The sequence below is a fragment of the Stegostoma tigrinum genome, chromosome 20 (assembly GCF_030684315.1).
Source record: "Stegostoma tigrinum isolate sSteTig4 chromosome 20, sSteTig4.hap1, whole genome shotgun sequence".
In the NCBI taxonomy this organism is placed as follows: Eukaryota; Metazoa; Chordata; class Chondrichthyes; order Orectolobiformes; family Stegostomatidae; genus Stegostoma; species Stegostoma tigrinum.
Window position 1 is genome coordinate 17,818,574 of NC_081373.1, and position 15,425 is coordinate 17,833,998.

A 15,425-nucleotide genomic window follows, 5' to 3' on the forward strand; every position below is an offset into this window, starting at 1 on the left:
AACACAGCTGAAGGATCTTAAAACACGACAGAAACTCAAAAATCCATGCAGTCTTATACTAGTAAAAGTACTGATATTATTTAAATTTTTTGACAATTTTTAAGTTTGCAAAACTGAAAAATTGCATTACAATACAGCATTGTCACAAAAACAGCATGATAGTTTACACAAGAAATCGGTCACAAAAACATCACATTTACATGCTGCATCTCTCCACATGTAGAAATCCCGATTGAACTTTGATGACATAATTAAGATGCTGACCAAGATCATAATAAATTACCATTATTTGTCTTTTACAGTTGCGCAGCTTACCAGCTATTGAGCACGGTATTGCTTAATAAAATTATTTAACATTGGCAATGGCTGACTTACTTATTTTTGTAAGTACTCTTATATTACTTTTGTATATCTTCTTTCTGTGGTTGATACCAAAAATCAGGCACAGCTTAGATTGATCTTCTATGTGAATAAAATTAGTGATCTGAATCAGCTACAAATACGCTAAGTTAAAAAGAAATCCAAGGTTAAAAATGAATTTCTATTTTAAAAGATAAACAATTTTGATAGGGTTAAAATTTAAAGGGATTGATAATTACACTGCTCCCTGACCCGTGTTGTTCAAAAAATTATATTTACCAACTGCCTTGATGCTGGTATTATCAATAGCAGATACAATGGCAAGTTAAGAGTCCCAGCATTTTAAAGAAAGCTCACAAAAGTTCATTGGAAATAAGTACAGTGACCACACAGTATTGTTTGCAGTTACAAAGAACAGTACACCCGAGCACAGGTCCTTCGGCCCACGAGGTTGTGCCAACCAATAATTCTATAAGATCAATATCTACCCTGCATACCCTACATTTTACTATCCTCCATGTACCTATCCACAAGTCGTTTAAAAGTCTCTAAAGTATCTAACACCACTACCACTACGAGCAGCACATTCCACATGCCTGCCACTCTGTGTGAAGAACCTACCTCTGACAGCTCCCCATACCTCTTCCAATCACCTTAAAATTATGCCTCCCTTGTAATAGTCATTTCTGCCCTGGGAGAAGGTCTCTGACTATCCACTCTAGCTATGCCTCTCAAACTTGTAAACCTCTATCAAGTCACCTCTCATCCTCCTTTGCTCCAATGAAAAAAAGCCTTACCTCCCTCAACCTTTCTTCATAAGACCTACCCTCCAGTCTAGGCAGCATGCTGGTAAATCTCCTCTGCACCCTCTCTAATGCTTCCACATCTTTCCCGTAATGAGGTGACCAGAACTGAACACAAAATATTCCAAGTTCTGGTTGCAAAAAGGATTTGAAGACATGGGAAAGTTGTGGAAAATGGATTCACAAGGATGTTACCAGAAAGTCGTGAGAATCTGTAATTCACTGCCTGTAAAGGTGGTAAAGGCAGAAAATCTCTTAACATTAGGAAAACCCAAAGAACTGTGGATGCTTAAATCAGGAACAAAAACAGACGTTGCTGGAAAAGTTCAGCAGGTCTGGAAGCATCTGTGAAGAAAAAAGAAATCAGAGATAATGTTTCAGTGACCCTTCCTCCTCATAATATTAGACATTATTTAGATGTGCATTTGCAATGCCAAGACATCTAAGACTACGCGACAAATACTGGCAAATGAGGTTAGAATAGAATAGGACATTGACTGGAGTGGCCGAGAATGGCCAAAAGTCCTTTTTCTGCACTGTAGATCTCTATGACATTAAGTGCAAGGCTGTATCTACCTGAATGGAAGAGCAGGCCATTTCTCATTTGTCTTGTTTAAAAACAGAACGCCGAGAAGCGACCTAAGTTTTTTTTTAAATTAAAAGGGGTGTTGCTGGAGTAACATCGAATATTTGCGGTTGTGGGAATGAGTAAAACTCCAGGCCACGAACGTGACAGTCACCAAGATATCAAACACGGAATTCAGAAAATAAAACATTCCAGAATGGTGACAATTTAGGAACTTGACCCACAGGGTGTGGCTGAGGCAAATAGCGTAGATGCAGTTAAGGAGAAGTCAGATAAAGTATAACAGGAATTGAGAGTTACAATCAGAAGACTCGAATGAGCAAGGAAGCTTGAATGGAGCAAAGGTCAGTATGGGCTGGTGGGGCCGATCGGTCTTTTTCTGCAAAATTGGCAGCAAAGTCTGGTCGTCGCCTGAAGAGTTCTGAATTGGCCGAAACAAAAAGAAAAATTGAGGAGAAGCTTTTACACCAGAGCGGCCTGACAGAGAGGAGGCCGGATAAAGCGCCGGGAGCAGATTCGGCCGGAATTACGCCCGAAATTCCGCCACCCGTTTCCTTCGGCGACACCCCTTGTCTCTACTGACCGTAGAGCAGGAGGAAAGCCAAAAGGGGAGCGGATCTCCGTAACGCAGACTATGGAGAATCATACAGAAAGCGCTTTGCAAACCGTGCGGGCCACATCCACACAGCCAAGGCTCGGTTCACAATGGCGGGGTTCCCCTGGCAACCGTCACCAAGGAACGGCGCCGCCGCCTCCCGGCATGCGCCGATACGCCGCATCGTGAAAGTGCTGCAAAACGCAGCGTAGAACTGATCGGCGGTAAAAAGCCGTAAAGGAGAGTCCGGTCGCTAGGGGGTGGGGGAAGGGAGGAGTTGGGTCGAATAAGGAGTTGAGCCCGTTTGAGGGAATTGGGGAAGGTACTGGTATTCATGTAGGAGGAAATAAATTTGAATATACAAGTTCGCCCGCAGATCTGGCTTAAACGTCCCTTTCCCATCCCCCTGTCCCTTCTCCCTTCCCCCACCCCTCCCTGCCTCCTGTCCCCCCACCGTAACGATGGAGGAGAACATGGAGGAGGACCCCAGTTACCAACAACTAATGATGGACGATCACAACCACAACAACTGGGAGGCCAACGCGGACGCTTATCACCATCAGCAGCAACAGCATCGCCATCAACACCATCATCCCAGCCAGCCCGTTCTGCCCGAGCCGGGGGGCACGCCGCTAGCGCAGCAAGATCCCAAGGTGCTCCTCCCGCACCCCACGCCTCTCAACGGGGAAGAGCGAGGGCCGGCGTCGCACAGGGAGCCCGACACCGAGCCCGTGGCCGGCAAAGTAACCCTGAACATCAACAGTTCAGCCTCCAAGTTCTGTAAGTCAAGCTAGAAGAAATCTGAGCGAGAGAGAGAGAGAGATAAATGCGTCAACAGTCGATCGTTAAGCCAGTGAGGACTAAATATTTTTAGATGGTTGTGTATGTTTGAAATCTACGATTAATCTCTTGGAGACCGTGGAGTTTGCGGTGCTTGATGGTGACTAGTGTTTTCTGCACTCTTCTGTCTGCTCTACAAAGCGGCATTGAGCCCCATTTAACTGTAGTGTGTATGTAACTATTGTGATTACAGTTATGTAATCGGAAACTGGAATAGAAATACAGTTCAGTTGAAAGGCCTGGTTTCCTTAATGCTAGTCCTGAATTGGGTGCAAATCTAAATTAACAGCCTATTTGTAAACTTTAAATCTAAAAGACTAATAGTTTATATATGGAAGTTTATTTTAATAGTTACTAGCAGTAAATAACTATTCCTAGTTACTTTCTGTCCTCGGATGGAAAGCACAGATTATTTTCACCAGAATGGATTTTGCCTTCTTAAGAAATGTTAGGATGTTTTCCACAAGTAACCTGGTTGTGTTGTCTTTAGCATTAATTTAGATATTTTTGGACATGTTGGACTTGTCTCATTGACAACTGATGATTGATGCAGTGTAGTTGATAACTGGAAGTGATTCAATAAATTGATTCTGTTAATGTAGTGAGAATGGTAAACCATTCTTTCAGGGCCATCAAAACCAGCAGATTGAAGCTGCTTTAAAATCACTCTGACATTTATTGTAATTGATTTTTTTTTTAGTTTTCTTTAACATTTGAGCTGAGCTGGATTGTGAATAATAAAAATAGCATAATTATAACCTGGAATTAAGGGATTTAGTTAACCTTGTTACGTGTTGTCCTGATATTTGTGTATCACTGCACTCGTCTGACATTTAATTTTTCAGCTTCAAAATCCATCATCGTGCTGAAACGTTTGGAACTAAAGGATTTGGGGTTTCATCCGCTGCACCACATTGAGTTACTCAACCTGGTGATTTGCTGAGCAGGGGTGTAATAATTAACAAAATACTGCAGATGCTTGAAACCTGGAGCAAACACAGAGAATGCCAGAGAAACTCATATCTGGAGATAGAAACAGTTTAACATTTCTAATATGACTTCTTCAGAATGTTAACTGTCAACAGATCCTGCCAGACGTGCTGAGTTTTTCCAGCATTCTCTGTATTTGGTGTATTCATTGGTCTAGGTGACATAAACAAAAACAGGAATTGCTTAAAACTCAGCAGGTCTGGCAGCATCTGGGGAGTCCAATGAAACATTACCTCTGTTTTCTGTCCACAGATGGTGCCAGACCTGCTGAGGTTTTCTGAGCAATTTCTGTTTTTGTTTGTGAAAGAAGAGAGAATTATGTGATTTATAAGTTAGTTTTGTGGTTTTGAAAAGTGACTATAGTTTCCTTCTGCAGTCATTCAGTGTCATTAAGTTCTCACTGTGCAGGCTTTAGAATCAATTTTGTGGAGTTGGTTGAAAAATCCCATGTGTTCAGGTCTTTTGAAGAGATCTGAGACTGCTTTTCCACTTACACTAAACTTATTCCAGACAGTAAACTATAACTAATAAGTAAGTCAAAATTCAGACTGCTTACGTGGTTATAGAATCCAGCAGTGAAGTACAGTTAATTCCAGTTGCTGCAGTATAATTTTAAGAAAGAAACAAAATGATATTTTATCTGGATGAGATGTGAACTATTTGTAAAGCACCATTTATGACCTTTGGGGGTTCCAAGGTGTTTTATAGACAGTTAGCCATTTTCTTCTGGTTACGGTTGTAAAACGGTGAAACATGGCAGCTAATTTGTGTACAGAAAGGTCCTGCAAACAACAATGAGATAATGCCAGTTAGTAATAATGTTAGCTGGGGGGAAAAGATTGACCACAATACTGGAACAAGCGCCCTTGCTGGTCTATGAAATAGTGCTTGAAATCTTTTTTGTTCACTTGAGACCACAGATCAGGCATCAGTTAACTGCCATATATAAAACATGGCACTAGCTGTGTAACATCCTTTCAGTATTGCACAGAAAGTGACAGCCTAGATTAGGTACACAATTTGCTACATTAGCAAAATAACCTGCAACCTGCAATCTTCGGACTTGAATGAGAGTCATACTTTAGGGCTTGAAGGGACAATTTGTTTCAGGATTACTTCAGCCATAGAGTTCTCTTTTAAATCTTTCCCCTCTCACTTAAACCTCTGCCTTCAAATTTTGGACTTTCCTACCCTGGAGAAAAGATCTTGGCAATCCACCCTATCCATGCCCCACATGATTTTACAAACCTCTGTAAGCCTACCCTGTGACCTCTGATGCTCCAGTAAAATAACTCCAGCCTATTCAGCCTCTCCCTATAGCTCAAACCCTTGAACCCTGGCCACATTCTTGTAAGTCTTTTCTGAGGTCTTTCAAGTTTAACAACATCTTTCCTGTCGCAGAGAGAAAGTCCTTGAAATGTTCTGAAGTTTAAACAGTGCCTGGACACAGAAGAAATTTCATACAGATGATGTCTGTTCTTTGCTTGGTGTACCCAGATTGAATATTTGAAATAACAAAGTGTGAAGCTGGATGAACACAGCAGGCCAAGCAGCATCTCGGGAGCACAAAAGCTGACATTTCGGGCCTAGACCCTTCATCAGAGAGGGGGATGGGGAGAGGGTTCTGGAATAAATAGGGAGAGAGGGGGAGGCGGATTACAAGACAGTTGCAGTGGGAGAGAGATCCCCTGAGGTTGGTCCGGAGGGAGGAGGGTAACTTCTTCAGGTTAGGCACAACATCTTTCCTATAGCAGAGAGAAAGTCCTTGAAATGTTCTGAAGTTTAAACAGTGCCTGGACACAGAAGAAATTTCATACAGATGATGTCTGTTCTTTGCTTGGTGTACCTAGATTGAATATGTTCCCATTATCACTGAATATTTGAAATGTTGTTTACTTCAGCCTAAATTTAAAAAAAACCTCTTTTCTATATGTTTTGATTTTATACTTTTGCATGTCCCATTCCAAAAGTTTACTGCTGCATTTGTTACAAGAAAAGAGAAGTATTTTCTCTGTCCTTAAAAGAATAAAATACATAATGTGTTGTAGAATATCCATCTACAGTGGAATAAGGAACAATTATTTTTTTTTCTTCTTTTATAAAGTATTGGAAGTTTGGTGACTTGCAGACTTGCCACTTTTCAAAGAGGAATGATATGGAGTTTCAAAGCATTGAAAACATGGGGTAGGGCTGTGGATGTTGGCAGCATGGACTTAACTGAAACATTTGATACGGTCCCTCATTGTAGGCCAGTTCAGAAGATTAAGTCACCTGGGATTCACAGTGAGTTAGTAAGTTGGATACAAAATTGTCTTGGCCATAGACAGACAGTAGTTGTAGAAAGGTGTTTTTCTAATTGGAGGCCTGTGACCCGTGGTGTTCTGCCAGGATTAGTACAGGGACCTCTGTTGTTTGTAATATGCATGAATGATTTGGATGTAAGTGTAGATGGTCTGGTTGGCAAGCTTGCAGACACCGTGAAAAATCGTGGTGCTGTGGGTAGTGAGGAAGATTGCCAAAGGTTACAGCAAGATGTAGATCAATTGGAAAGTTTGGAGGCAAAATGGCAGATGGATGGTGTGAGGTGATGCATTTTGGGAGGTCAGTTGCAAGAGAAAAGCATACAATTAATGTCAGGACCTTAGGAGCATTGTTACATAAAAGTCTATAGCTCCCTGAAAGTGGCAACAGAAATGGGTAAAGAAATGAATGGCATGCTTGCCTTCATCAGTTGAGGCGCTGAGTATAAAGGTTGGCTAGTCATGTGGCAGCTATGTAAAACTTGAGTTGGGCCACATTTGGAATATTGTGTGCCGTTCTGGTCACCACAGTAAAGGTAGGTTGTGGAGACTTTGGTGAGGGTGCAAAAGAGGCTAAGAAGGAAGTTGTCTGGGTTGGAGTGTATTAGCTATAAGGAGAGATTGGATAAATGTGGATTGTATTTGCTAAAACCTTGGAGGCTGAGGGACAACCTGATAGAAGTATATAAAATTGAGAGGCATGGATAGGGTGGATAATTGGAATTTTTTATCGCCAGGTTAAAAATGTGTAATACTAAGGGGCATAGGTTTAAGGTGAGAGAGGGAAAGTTTAAAGGAGATGTGTGTGACAATTTTATTTTTACATAAAGGGTGTTAAGTGATTGGAACACGCTGCCAAGGGATGTGTTAGATGGAGATACAGTAGCAACACTTAAGAGACATTTAGACAGACACATGAACAAACAAGGAGTAGAGCGATACAGACCATATGCAGGCAGATGGGAATAGTTTGGAATGGCATCATACATGTTTGGCTGAAGTTCCTGTGCTTTATTGTTCTTTGTGAGTAAAGATAAAAGGGAAGCAAATATCGTAGCAAGTATTTAGTAATCATTGAGTATTTTTGGTGACCATGACAAGCAAGTAAAATAATAACCATTGGGTGTCATTGGAGTTTCAATGGTGAGTTATTTCTGAATATTTTTAGAAATAGGAAATTTGCATTGTGCTTTAATGAGCCCTGCCCCTTCTCACAGTTAAACCATTATCAGTCCATCATATCCCTCAAACCCTTCTTTTGCAGCTGTACCACATCATTTAAAGGCAGATGATGGCATAGTGGCAATATTGCTGGATTAATAATCCAGATCCCCAGATTATTGCTTTGGGGACACAGAGTCAAATTTCCCCATGGCAGATGATGAAATTTTAATTCAGGAACAAGCTAGCCTAATAGGGACTGTGTAACCATGGCTGATTGTTGTAAAAAAACCTGTCTGGTTCACTAATGCCCTTTAGGGAAGGAAATTTACCATCCTTATCTAGTTTGGCCTGCTTGACCAGACCCAGAGCACGCAGTTGACTCTTTAGTTGCTTATCTTTTTTTTTACTTGGATAGCTGTAACATAGTTTAAAGAAATTTGATCAGTCAGAGGTAGGAAGAAAGGCATAATAAAACACACAAGCTTTTCAGGTTTGAAAGGAAGCAGGAAAGATAGAAGAGTGGATGTCATGGTGGGGGAAGCATTTCGCATGGGTAAGCTAACATGTGTCCATGTTAATTTATTTCATTGTTTCAATTGTTGGCACTGTTCTCTTTTTTTAATAAAATTACTCTCAATTCCTCATGATTCTCCTGTTCTCAGCTTACATTTTCTTGTCAGATACTTAGTGGTTATGCATCTTAGCTCTTCTAGTTCAAAAATGGGATTTTGGAAATTACATGAAGGATTGTTACCTTTTTGTCCATCTATATAGATCTACGTTTGTCTTTTAAGTTTGATTAATATGTATCCATTAATGTCCCCATCCCTACATTATCACCGCCGTCAGCAATAGTAGCGACAAAATATAATAAATTTAGAGGCATTCTTCCGAGTGAGAGAGTGTACATGGGAGGAATTTGGAGCCTTGTGTGTATGGTACATGAGGCATTGCATGAATTTCTACTTGTTATGCAATAAAAAGATTGGTGATTCATTTCCCTATAATTTTAAAGTGTTTTTTTTCAAGTTTTATATGGATTTATTTGAAACCATTCTTTCATTTCAAAAAACAGTGCTTTATGTTCCTGCCCAGATTCAACTGTGAAGGTGACTTATGTTTTCATTGACATCTACCAGTCTTCAATTCATTTTTAAAAATGAACCTGAAACATTCTTTTTCCCTCCAAAAATTTAAAAAATGTAAACACTGCTTAAATGGTAAGTTAATTCCCTCCTGAACAGTATTTTGGTCAACCCTTAGCAGATGGTCTGCAGTAGTTCAAGAAGGCAGCTCATGACCACCTTCTCTCAGGCAACTAGGGTTGGGTATAAATGCTGACCAGCCAGCGACACACACACACCACGAATGAATTTTAAAAAAGAGAGGAATAGCTGTGAATTGATTCCAATCTCATTCTACCTTGAGTTGAAATTCCAAAGGCAAATCCTGTTTGATACCTAAGTATTGTGGAGGATGAAAATCTGATATAAAAACAGAAAGCACTAGAAATACTCAGCTCCTTTGGCAACAATGGAAAGAGAAACAGTGCTGTAGTTTTGAGTTGAGAACTAATTTTGATAAAAGGACACGAACTTGACGCATTAATTCTGTTTCTCTTTCTTCCCAGATGCTGCCAGACCAGCTACCAATTTTTAGTGATTACTGTTTTTTTTCCCTTTTTCTCAAATGTAGCAGCTATGAAACAACCAATTATGGAAACATGGGCAATTATGTTCTGACTTTTGAAGATAAATATGCTTTATTTTCTCCCTGTGCAATGTTAAAAGGAGGTATTTGACAAACATTTTTGAAGGGATTTTCATCTACGTGCAAATCAATTTTCCAGGATGTTATCATGGCTGTGACCATGTACCATTGCCAATTGACATTTTTTAACAAGAATACATTTTGTTCACTAAATGTCCCTTAGGAAAGAAATCTGCCCATCTGGTCTACATGTGGTTGCAGACCTATAGATAAAAGTGAAATGGTGCATTTTGGAAGGTCTGATAAGGGAAACATATAAGCAATGAATGTTAGGTCCCAAGGGGAGTACTGAAGAACAAAAGGACTTTGGTGTACAAGCCTTGAAGGTGTCAGCATAGGTAGACAATATGATGGAGGCATACTAAAGGGAGATTATTCAAGAAGATTCTTAGTGACAGGATTTACTTGCATTTGGAAATGAATGAACTCTTGAAGGATCGTCAGCATGGCTTTGTTGGGGGGAGGTCTTTAGTTGGGGGACGGTTTCTGTGGTACTGGAGCCAGGTTCTCCTGAACCACTCATGGTTACCGAGCTCTGAAGGGATCTTTGTCCAGGCTTCATCTGTAACGTCTTGTCTCTCAAATTTGAGTTTTTTGAAGAAGTGATAAAGATGATTGAGGGTAGAGCAGTGGATGCAGTCTACATGGACTTTAAGGCCAGTCTTGGTGGCTTTCCAGAAAATTAAGTCAGTTGACTTGATAAGTTGGATACAAAATTGACTTGGTCATAGAGACAGAGGGTAATTGGAGAGGGGTGCTTTTCTGCCTGGAGGCCTGTGGCCAGTGGTGTGCTGCAAGTATCAGTGCTGGAACCTCTGTTTAGAATTTCTACTGTGTGGAAACAGGCCCTTCAGCCCAACAAGTCCATACCAACCCTCAGAGCATCCCACCCAAACCCATCCCTGAACACTATGGGAAATTTAGCATGGTCAATCCACCTAGCCTGCACATCTTTGGACTGTGGAAGGAAACTGGGGCACCCAGAGGAAACCCACGCAGGCACAGGGACAATGTGCACACTCCACACAGCCAGCTGCCCAAGGGTGGATTTGAACCTGGGCCCCTGGTGCTTTTGAGGCTGCAGGGCTAACCACTGAGCCACCGTGCCACCCCAATCAAGAACAAGCGAGCTTTTGCCCTTCTGCTCCACAGGAGGTTTCTGTCCTCCCTGAGCTTCCCTTAGGACATCTGCATTACTGTGTGACAGGTGTACAGCCCTAGTCAAACTCCCCACCTGCCACATATATGCCCGGTAATATATGTAATTTATATCATTTGGAAGAGATGTAGGTAGCCTGATTAGTACATTTGCAGATGATATAAAAATTGGTGGAGTTGTGGATTGTGAGGAAGGTTGTTGAAAGATGGAGCACCTTACATATCACTTGGACAGTTGAGTGGAGAAATGGCAGATGGAGATTAAATCTGGACAAGTCTGAAGTTGGGATGTCAAATGCAAGAGGAACGTATGCAGTAAATGACAGGACCCAAATGAGCATTAATATACAGAAAAATCTTGAGGTGCTAGTCCATTGCTCCCTAATCATGGCAACAGATGTAGACAAGGTAGTAAAGAAGGCATAAGGCATGCTTGCCTTCATTGGTTGAGACATTGAAGATAAAAGTTGGCTAGTCATGTTGCAGCTGTATAAAACTTTTTTTGGGCCATATTTGGAGTGTTGTGTGCTGTTCTTGTTGTCGTACCACAGGAAAGATGCGGAAGCTTTGGAGAGTGTGCACAAGAGGTTTACCAGGATATTGCCTGGAGTAGAGTATATTAGCTCTAAGGAGTGATTGGACAACTTGGATTGTTTTTGCTGGAGCAACAGAGGCTGATGGGGTGACCTGATAGAAGTATATAACATTTATCAGGGCATAGATAGGGTGGATATTTGCAATCTTTTCCGAAGGGTGAAAATGGGACAAGTACAAGGGTTTGTAGGTTTAACTGGAAGGGGAAAAGTTTAAAGATGTGCGAGGCAAGTTATTTTTACGCAGATGGTAGTAGAAGTAGATGCAATAGCAAGACTCGTTTAGGCGGGGAATAGAGGGATATGGACCATACGCAGGTAGATGTGTTTAGTTTAGGTTGATGTTGTGGTCGATGCAGACATGGTGGATTGAAAAGCCTATTCTACTGCTATACTATTCTATGCTCTATGTTTGATAGAGGTGTCTTAAGGTGCCTTGATAGAGTAAATATTGTTTTTCACTAGCAGGTGATACAAATTTAAGCTATTTCATTTTAAAAAAAACAGCATTGAGCTGAGGAAGTATTGTTTTAGGTAGAGAGTTGAAGTGGCCTGGAATGCATCGTCAAAAGGCTGATAGAAGCAAATGCAATAACACTGGTAAATAGGGTTAAAAAGAAGGGAAGTATAACAAGTTTTAAAAATCAATCAAAGCGGCATCACAGGGGTGATAAAACAAAATGGCCTCCTGTGTTTTATAGCTCTGAATTTTGAAGTCACATGATAGTATATAGCACAAGCCTGTACCCTCTACTTTTGGTGCTGAATGGTGCCCAGTCTACCTCGGATTACTCTGGAAGTGCTCTGGTGTGATCCAGGTATGTAGCTTGTACTTCCCAATGTCTGGGGGGCATGGAATACACTCAATATAACAAAGTTACAGGATTGGGACTCAGTGGTTAGCACTGCAGCCTTACAGCACCAGGGACCTGGGTTCGATTCCACTGTCGGGCGACTGTGTGGAGTTTGCACATTCTCCCTGTGTATGTGTGGGTTTCCTCCGGGTGCTCCATTTCCTCCCACAGCCCAAAGATGTGCAGACTAGCTGAATTAGCCATGCTAAATTGCCCATGATGTTCAAGGATGTTTAGATGAGGTGGATTTGTAGGGGGATAGATCTGGGTGGGATACTCTGTGGGTCGGTGTGGACTTGTTGGGCCAAAAGGCCCGTTTCCACGCTGTAGGGATTCTATGATAAGCTGTTGAAAATTGTGATTTGTAGGCCAACCTATAGAACTGCACTGGGTATGGAATTTATTCTAGGTATTTTAGATCTGCTAAAGAAAATAATTTGGTCCAGAGTTTATTCTTTCCTGCTTTGAGTTATATCAATTCTATCTGTTGGAAGTAGGAACTGCTGTAGCCTGTAACTGTGGAATTTGGAATAATTTAACATCTTTGTACAAATTACCTTTAGTACATGAGGTGTAACACCATGGTGTGACAATGCTTGAATTAGCTTGAATTGTTATGTTCGTATAATTATATGTGTAACTGAAATGTGGTGGCTTACTTGACAAATGAGCAGTAAACTAAACTCCTTCAGTGTCAATGACCTGTAAATTTACCGTGTAGTGTGATACTAAGTGAGGCTGACAAGGATTGTCTCAATTTTGTATTTGTTTGCTGAATTCGGTTGAAGTTGTGAATGCTATACCTGACTTCAGTGTCTTTGAGCCAGGCTTGTTTATTACTAACTCTTGTGGAAGTGGGCATGACTGAACATTGAATGAGGAAAGAATCAAATTTGATGCTGTGTGCCACATACACAATTAGGCGTGTCACTGAACAGTTGCTAACGCATATTGAGTCAGGGCTTTGTGTACAATGAGTTCATAAATTCACATTCTATTGTTAACATTTGTCTCCTGATTATTTGACTGGGAATTTTATGGGATAAGGCCTTAGGCAGGACGTGACCTGTTTGTCAACCCCAATATGCTTGTGTCTGACGTAAACCTAATATGATAGCAAATTTAAACTGAAATAAAAATTGTACTTTGTAACCAGGTACTGTGGTACCAAATGAATGACACTAAAATCTGGAGACTCCTGATGACCCAATTCTGCATCCAATTCTGAATACTGCAGTTTAGGATTAATGTAAAGGATTTAAAAGAGGGTGAAAATTTATGAAAATTATTCCCAGGATGATGGATTCAAGTTTGTTGGTCTTAGGGAAGAGAATGTTAAGAGGAGATTTGAGAAGAGATATTTAAAATCAGTTGAGAGAGTAGGCAAAATAGAAATGGAGAAATTATTCCTGTTGACAGCAGGGAAAAGGGGCTAAGAGCTCATATTTAAGGTGCTTGGCAAAAGAATCTGACAGCTCGAGGAAAAGCTGTTATTAATTCACTGCTTGAAAACAGTAGAAACAGATTCAATCATGGCTTTCAAAAGGGACAACACTAGAAGGAAAAGAAATTGCAGGGCCATGGGAAAGTTTAGGGAAGTGGTGCCAGCTAAATTTCTTTCGTAGAGCATTGACACGGACTCGTCTTGCCAATTGGCTGCCTTTTGTGTTCTAACCATTCTATGATTCATTGTATTCAGGATGGAGCAGGAGGTTCCGTCATGTTTACTTTACAATTTTTTTTCCTAGTCTGAGCCTTTTTAACAATACCTACATTTTAGTGTTTATTTGCGGATTGAGCAATAGAGGGTAGATGGTATGAAATTGTCCATGTTTTACAAATACGACCTTCGATAATTAGCACAAGAAGTGATAACTAGCTTTAGGTTTATTTGTATGCACCTCCCATTTTAAGCAGTAAATCATTGATTTGAGGGTATGTCCGGTACTCAAGATCACTTGGTTGTCAACACAGGTCGTAAGGTTTAAACATTTAAATGTACTTTTTTGTGAAATGAGAAAGGTTGTTAGAAAGAATTGGCGTTTTAGTTTTCTTTTTACAGAGAAGCATTCTGACTGGAGTTAGCTGTATAGAGGATTATTTATTAATAATCTGCTAATCTCAAATTGCTGCACTACAAATTCTGTAGTTATTTTCTTGATTATAATCGATTTTAACATTTTTAATGAAACCGGTGTAATCTTATCAGTACTTAACTTAACATTTGATGCAGCAAGTTTAATTTTCAAGGATAGTAATATTTTGCTTCATGTAAGAACTGTATACATTGAATTAGAGATTGCAGGGAGTGCTGTAGTAATAATGATATTTCTTTATTATCTTTGCTACTACTGGAGTCACAGCACTCACTCTTGACTTTTATGTCTACCGGTGAGTCAGATTGTTAAGATTGGGAGACCTATTATCTAATGGTCATCCAAAGAACTAGAAATGATTGTTAAAGCATTTCTTGCAATCTTAAATTTCTTTTAATCTGTGTTTAATTTGCTAAATTGTGTTTGAATTTTTGATATTCTGTTTAGTGATGAACGTTATAACAACAGAGGACTACCAGCGTACTTACTGGCCAAAATTGGATAGTGCCATTGATCAGCTTTTGACACAGTCTCCTGGAGACTGCATCCCCATATCTTATGAGCAAATATACAGGTGAGAAAAATAAAATTTTAGGCATTGATAAGACTGTGGTTGAAGAAATTATCAGAATTTAACGAGCTTACTTTGTAAAAGTAATGCTTGTGATGCCTAATTTTACAATGAAGACCAAAATGAATCATTTGTAATAAGTTTGAGATCCCCACTTATATGTGAACTTGAAAATATTTTTTAAAATGACTAAATGAAACCCTAAATGACCAGAGAAAACAGTGTCTTTGCATTTACTTGCTCCTGAGATTTACTTTAATTATTTGCACCCCCATCCCTTTATAGTGCTGCCTTTTAATGTGCCTTTGGCAATTGTGTTCTGAGAGATTCTGGATTGATTCCCAAGCTAGTTGAAGTTCTAACCCTGCATTGCATTGACTGAAGCTGACATTAATTGCCCTATGCCCTCAGTACCTTTCCTCTATATGTTCGAACTCGTTTATGCAATATTCTTGATTGATAGCCCATCCTATATTTGTTCTTTATCAACCTGTTTCTCAGACTCCATACACACTTGTTTACGAGTCTCTCTGAGGTTCTGAAATGCCATTTATCATAAAATAACTCAAATCAAACTTTGATGTGAACAATAACAAAGATTGATCAGTTGTAACAAAGTGATGGCTGACCAACCAAGTTATTCAAACTGCAAAAACATAAATATTTTTTCACTTTTATTTTGAACTTTTACATATTTGTCTGCATAATAATGGTGACAGCATTTCAAAACTAACTTATTTGCTCT

The 15,425-nt window shown here is 40.0% G+C and overlaps 1 protein-coding gene across 1 annotated transcript in view; it reads left to right on the forward strand.

The window, feature by feature from the left end:
* Positions 1-2,589: 2,589 nt before the first annotated feature.
* Positions 2,590-15,425, forward strand: part of cacul1 (CDK2 associated cullin domain 1) — a 76,427-nt gene continuing 63,591 nt past the window's right edge. Inside the window, exons 1-2 of the mRNA XM_048551021.2 lie at positions 2,590-3,124; positions 14,557-14,683. Coding sequence (XP_048406978.1) covers positions 2,806-3,124; positions 14,557-14,683 — 446 coding nt within the window. The 5' untranslated portion in view covers positions 2,590-2,805. The remainder of the gene's footprint in view (positions 3,125-14,556; positions 14,684-15,425) is intronic.